This window comes from Cicer arietinum, chromosome 6 (assembly GCF_000331145.2).
Source record: "Cicer arietinum cultivar CDC Frontier isolate Library 1 chromosome 6, Cicar.CDCFrontier_v2.0, whole genome shotgun sequence".
Classification (NCBI taxonomy): Eukaryota; Viridiplantae; Streptophyta; class Magnoliopsida; order Fabales; family Fabaceae; genus Cicer; species Cicer arietinum.
This window is the reverse complement of record NC_021165.2, coordinates 11,295,092-11,301,954: the sequence shown is the minus strand read 5'-3', so window position 1 is coordinate 11,301,954 and position 6,863 is coordinate 11,295,092. Positions and strand designations below refer to the sequence as shown.

Genomic DNA, 6,863 nt, shown 5'->3' with positions numbered 1-6,863 from the left:
AAAGTGAATAAATCTATAATGCATAAGATACATATTGAGGTTTGTTAGAAAAGATCATAATAACTAATTGTCACTATAATTTTTGTTGTATTTTTGAAAATAATTAAAGTCACCACTTATAAAATAAATATTTAAAAAACATTTAAAATTATTGGAATTTAATTATTTTTAATTTGTGTAAAAAGTTTATTTTTTAAATAATTGAAAAGAAAAAGAAACGCAAAAACGATACAAACTGAAAACGGAGAACCAGATTAGGGTTCTTTCCGGAAATTCTGTATTGCGGTCACTCTCTCTCTCTCTCTCTCTCTCTCTCTAGGATTAGGGTTTTAAGTGGGCTATTGTTCTCTCTCATCATCAGGTACATTCAAAATCACTTGTATTAACTCTCAACTTCACTTGTAGCGTTTCCTATTTATGTTTTTATTGGAGTGAAATTGCAGCTTCAATGGACAAAGTGACCATTCTGTTGATTAATCTTGCTGCTGCATTTGATGATCAATCTTTCTGTATGAAACTGTTTCCTTTAGCACCAAATTTGTGTTGCAAGAATTATCCATTTGTGCTTTTAAGTCACACCGGGTGTAGAGATGTATGTGTGTTGAGTATTTTTAATTTTAATTTTTTGCTTTCAGGAGTTGTGTGATATTTTGTAATTCTGTAAAATGGGTGAGACTGGAAAACGATATCATTCACAGAGAGACCATGACGGGGACAGAAAAAATCAAAAGAGACGGATGAACGACAAAAATGATAAGAGCAACGATGAATTGATTGTTTATAGGATACTATGTCCTGTTGAAGTTATTGGGAGCGTTATTGGGAAGAATGGGAAAGTGATAAATTCAATAAGACAGGAGACTAGGGCAAAAGTCAAGGTTGTGGATCCATTTCCTGGTGCTAAGAATCGGGTTATAACTATCTACTGCTATGTTAAGGAGAAGGAAGATATTGAGATTGATAATGAGTTTGATGATAGGAAACCTTTATGTGCCGCCCAAGATGCTCTTCTCAAGGTTCATGTAGCTATATTGAATTCCATTGAAGCTCTTGGAGATTCTGATAAGAAACGAAAGGATAGAGATGAATGCCAAATTCTTGTTCCCTCAAGCCAGTCTGCAAATATCATTGGGAAGTCTGGGGCTACCATTAAAAAGCTGAGAAGTAAGACAAGAGCAAATGTCAAGGTTACTGCCAAGGATGCCAACGACCCAACACACTCATGTGCTATGGAGTTTGATAATTTTGTCTCGGTTAGTATATTGCATGTTGTTAAATGTTAACTTAATGTTGAATGATTTATTGCATGGGCTCATTCGATATGACCACTCTGATTAGAGCACCGACATGTAGCATTTAACCACCTACAGACACATACCAATAATATTTAATGATAGGGAATTAGGGATAATGTTAAAGTAAACTCAATGGCATAAAAGGCTATAAAATTTGTCTTTCTAGTTCTAAACAATAAACATTTAACAATGTCAACTTTGTCACGTATTATTGTGCTGACTCTATTATATATATGTATGCATTTTATTTTTTCACAATAGTGTATGATTTCTCACCTATAATTTTTATTTGTGAACTGTGAAGTATGCCAGATACTATGGATGTGGGATACACATTTGATGGCTACTTCAACATGAAAATTCTACATTTTTCATACTTCTAGTTTCTTAGAAAATTCTACATTTTCTATATCTTTTTTCCAGTCATATTTTTACTCTTTTTTTGGCATTTTAGAACAAGTTCTTATGCATTTAACTTTTATCTTACTATATTCTTGCTTTATTTTTCACTAGATCACTGGTGAATCAGAAGCAGTTAAAAGAGCATTATTAGCAGTTTCTTCTATTATGTACAAGTTTGGTCCCAAGGAGAACATCTCTCTCGAAACAACTGTACCAGAAGGCCCACCCAGTATTATCATTCCCTCCGAACTTCCAATTTTTCCGCCCGGTGGACTGTATCCAGCTTCAGATCCTACAATCCCGTCCAGACATGTTCCTCAAATTTTAGGCGCAACAAATGCACAAGATCTGCAAGGATATGCTGATGCAGGAAATACATGGCCTCTGTACACATCTGCCCTTCCAGTAATGTCTGGTATTGACGCTTCTCTGTCTGAGGAGTTAACTATTAGAATGTTATGCCCCTCTGACAGAATTGGGCGGGTCATAGGGAAGGGAGGGAGTACAATTAAAAGTATAAGGCAGGAAAGTGGTGCTCGTATTGAGGTTGATGATTCCAAGGCTAATCGGAACGAGTGTTTGATCATTATAACTGCAACAGAGGTGTGCTATCTTCCATTTTTATTTATATGATACTCTTTAAAGGGTTTGTAATATACATATACTATAGTGTGTTTGGTTAGCTTATTTGCTTGTGAAAGTTAATAACAAATAGGCACTAACTGGTAAGTGCTTTGTACTAAAAAACATTTTTTGAGTGAAAAATGTCCCAACTAAATATGGGAACTCTTTTAGAAGGAGAGTTTAGGTGCATTGGTTGAAGTTGTTGCTGTGTGACTGCAGGGCATAGGTTTAAGTTGTCGAATCAACCTTTCGCAAATGAATTGTAAGGCTGTCTACAATAGATTCGTAAGGGTTAAACCCTTCCCTATACTCTGCTATAACTGGAGCTTTAAATAATCAGGTTTCTCATTTTAATTGGGAAAACACTAATATTTACTATTTATCAAGGTTTTATTTTGTTGTGGTCACTTTTTTGATAGTATTTATTGGAATTACAATATTACATGCTAGAAAAATAAAGTGGAAAGTAATTTATAACTTGATTATTGAACCGAGGAATCAATTCTTTCTTTTCGGGAATGCGAGTGATGATTTGTTGTTAAGCTTCTTGTATATTTGTTTGCATTTTTAAAGTTCAAATTGTTTGAGCTCTTGTTTCTTCTTTGACTTTACTATAATCTATTTATTAACTATTTTATTTTTATTTTTATTTTTTCTATAAACTATTTTACAGTCTAAATCATGATAAATAAATTTCGTTTTCTTCCAACTTTTTTATATCAAGTTTATCTTAAATGTATCTTGATCAGGTTGCTACTAACTAGTTTAGTGAACTCTAAATATATTTTCATGGACAAACTCTTGTATTTCATTGAGTGATAATTTTTTGGCGAATCTCCATTAATTAAAACAAGTTAGATCAAAAGTTGGTGATATGTTGAAGTTTTCATTATTTGTTGGTCGTTACTCGTCAATAACTTTATGCTAGGAGGCAATTACCAGTGGTGCCATCCCTTGTAACTACGAAGGTTAGTATTCATTTAAGAAGCCAACACTGAAAGGATCCACTTGTTAACTGCAGTGAAGGACCAAAAAGACGATGGAAACAAAGGGCCCTTTTGAGAAAATATTGTCAGAACAAGATTTTTACTCTTGTTGGCCCTGGGGTGATGGGGAGGGGAATCTCATGAAGTTACTCAGTCAAAGCTAAAATATGTTGATTCTTTGTCTTTCTTTGCCAACATGGGTTAGTCCAGTTGGTAAGAAGTTGACTCATACTCCACAAGGGCTGGGTACTCCCGCTGCCAATGTGAGGACCTTGTTGTTGGTAGGCAATATGTGAGTCAGGGCTCTCTGAGCCTTGAGGCCTGGCTTGACCTGATGAGCTCCCAGGACTCAACCCATCTAAATTTTATTTATCAATAAATGAATGTTGATTTCACTGTGTTGGCATTTTGTTAATGGTCATCGAGCACTCTGTAATGTGCTTGAAGTGGTTTTGATTTTCTCTCCTTAGTCTTAGGCCTATATTGTTAATTTATAACCAGGGCAGGTGTACTAGACTACTAGTAAGTAATGTTAGAACTGTAACAATATTGTTTAAAACAAAACTTTCTTCAAATCATTGGTTTTCACAATTAGTTGTATGCTCGATTTACTAGTTTGTGCTGGTCCCACATTCTCCATGAGCTGGTTGATGATCGGTTTCCTGATATATATTGATTATTTAGTCTTATTTTATCATCTAGTAGAAAATGTTAACGTGTTTTATGCATTTTGTAGTCGCCTAGTGATCTGAAGTCCATGGCTGTTGAAGCTGTTCTGCTGATACAAGGGAAGATAAGTGACGAAGATGATACCTCAGTGTCAATTCGGCTTCTAGTTCCATCCAAAGTGATAGGTTGTATTATTGGTAAAAGTGGTTCGATCATAAATGAAATTCGGAAGAGAACTGGGGCAGATATTCGAATCTCAAGAAATGATAAGCCAACACGGGCAGATATCAATGATGAACTTGTTGAGGTTTGAATGATAAGCCTAAAAATGCATCATCGTTTTTTTTTGTTTCATTAGCGTATTTATTCAGTAATGCTATTTGGTATGAAAGCTCTTGTACAAAGTTGTTGTGAATGTCTGATATCCAATCACGGTTGGAGGAAAAAAGCAATGTTATTAAGCAAATGAGTGACTAATAAACCACAAGTCGTTTCATAAAAACCCATACCATTTAACATCTTTGATATTATTTTATTCAACGTTCTTTTTTAGGTGGGTGGTGCTGTTGATTGTGTAAGAGATGCACTAATCCAGATTATCCTAAGACTCAGAGATGATGTATTGAGAGAAAGGGACATTGGCCATAATCCTTCTACAGGTGGTGAATCTTTCTACCCAAGTGGTGCTGGTCTTTCATTCCCATCTATGCTGCCTTCAGTTCCTTCTGTTGCTGCTCCACTGGTTTATGATCAAAGGGCTGAAGGTGCAACGGGCCTAGGCATGCTTTCTTCAAGCAGCCTTTATGGATATGGATCTTTGCCGGTATCTCTCTCTCTCTCTTTTGGTGTGCCATATGGTCGTTTTGTAACTAGTCCTTATGATACTTTTCTTGCAGGCATATCATGATTTGTTTTTAGATCTTATATATCTTATAAATTATTAATATATATTGGCTTTTTATCTTGAAGTTTTAGTATTATTCAATATATTCTTTATTATAGCATATAAGGAGAAGGATAGTATTTTTCCCTATTTCATGTTAAAATTCTCTGTCAATGTTATTACTGGTAGATGGCAGTTTATGGTGGCAAGCCAAATATATGCCACAACTGGACAGCTGATGGCTTTGCAGCCTCTGGTAGACATATGCCGGTTATCATGTAAACATTACATTTAAAAAGTATACCATAAAACTGTACTGTATAATAAAATCAAAACTAGAAACATGTAGAATTCACTAAAAGCTATGATTCATAGGTCCGGCCGGGTATGAAAATGCTTATAAACTGCATTCTTTATTTTCTAACCTGTTTTGGTACATATCTATATTCCTGTTTCAAACTGTATCTATGTTACTAATTTCTTCTTTTGTTTGATTCTATGTTAATAGATGGGGGAAAGTGGCTATGGATCTTTATCTTCATATGCTACCAATCTTTATGGAGGGTTAGTATATAAATTTTTATAAAAAATATATTTGAACACTTCACAACTGATTTAGTGTGTCTGGATTGAAGTGCACATAATTAATTTTGGATGAACATGACTTTGGCAAAATTTGGTTTGCAAAGAAGTGATTTTTATCTGAATACCTTTATCTTATAAGGTATAATTTTGGTTATAGACACTTTCAATCCCACAAAAGCAACCCTCTCTCACTTCCGCACAAACTATGGCTTGAAAATATAATTCCATGAGACACTTGCCAGCTGGTATTTTGTCAAACATGTTGAATTATGGATGAAACCTGATTTGAAATTTGAATCCTGTAAACATGGGTTTGGGCCCTACCAAACATGCTCTGAATCCTTATATTTTCATTCCTTAACTTAATATTGAAAGGCCCAATGTTAAATTGTTAGCTGAGCTTGTATTTTTGTTGTACCTTTGTTATGCACAGTTTGCCTCCCCAATCAACTCTGGAAATGTTGATTCCTGCTAATGCTGTTGGTAAAGTGTTGGGTAAAGGAGGGGCTAATATAGCCAATATCAGGAAGGTTGGTTCACGCAATCTTCATTTATCAATTGTTTAATTATTGAAAGAATAATTCATTTCTTTTAATTCGTTTATACTTATTATGTAATACCAATTTATTTATTCTCCCATGCCCTAACACGTGTATGCAAATTTTGCTTTATTTGATGACTGCTTAATGGCTTCTTGCTTAACACCAGATTTCAGGAGCAACAGTTGAGGTTCCTGACACCAAATATGCCCGCGGTGATCGTATTGCCCTGATATCTGGCACGCCTGAACAAAAACGTGCAGCTGAAAACTTGATCCAGGCATTTATTATGTCCACCTGAATTCTTGATCCAGGCATTTATTATGCCCACCTGAATTGTAGAAGTTCTTTCTGGAGTGGTTTTGAAGGTGAAAAGTTTAATTCTTGAAGCATGTCCTTATTCCTCTCTCTATTTCCGTTGAGTTAGTCAGTTGGTCTTGGAGAGACAATATTATCTAGGGTTCTTCAACTTGGATCCTGCTTCTTCCATATCAGTGGCTAACATGATTGTGCTTGATAATCCACTTCTGGTTTTGTATGTAGGAATAATAGTTCCATTCCTTTTTAGTTTCTTTATCTTCTCTCATCTGTGTTTTATCTTAGAAATCTTGGATCTCTCTGTCCTTTCATAATGTTTGTCTTTGACTACTGTGGAGTCATCTCTAATTATTTTCAGAGGAACCATGAAGCGGTTTTTATTTTGTTTCTGGTGGCTCACCCTCTTATACTCCTTTCTTGCTGAAAATATCTGCCATAATAATGCAAAGAGATGCAGAGTCTCTACTTATCTCCATTGTCTGTATCCTTGGTTATGCAAAGTAATTTGGTCAAGTGGGGAAATTGCCCCGAGAATCTGAAGGATTTCAGAGTACTCTGGATC

The 6,863-nt window shown here is 35.1% G+C and overlaps 1 protein-coding gene across 2 annotated transcripts; it reads left to right on the top strand.

Moving 5' to 3' along the window:
• Positions 1–214: 214 nt before the first annotated feature.
• Positions 215–6,708, top strand: LOC101505569 (KH domain-containing protein At4g18375). 2 transcript variants are annotated; one of them, XM_012716997.3, is made up of 9 exons: positions 216–361; positions 444–509; positions 636–1,253; positions 1,809–2,300; positions 4,044–4,283; positions 4,530–4,799; positions 5,368–5,423; positions 5,878–5,974; positions 6,153–6,708. In XM_012716997.3, exons 3-9 carry the CDS (start codon positions 666–668, stop codon positions 6,282–6,284), a joined length of 1,875 nt encoding a protein of 624 aa, XP_012572451.1. In that variant the 5' UTR covers positions 216–361; positions 444–509; positions 636–665; the 3' UTR covers positions 6,285–6,708. The 2 variants fall into 2 exon arrangements, with proteins under 2 accessions (XP_004504558.1, XP_012572451.1); XM_004504501.4 differs by lacking the exon at positions 444–509 and having other exon boundaries at positions 215–361.
• The last annotated feature ends 155 nt before the right edge of the window (positions 6,709–6,863 follow it).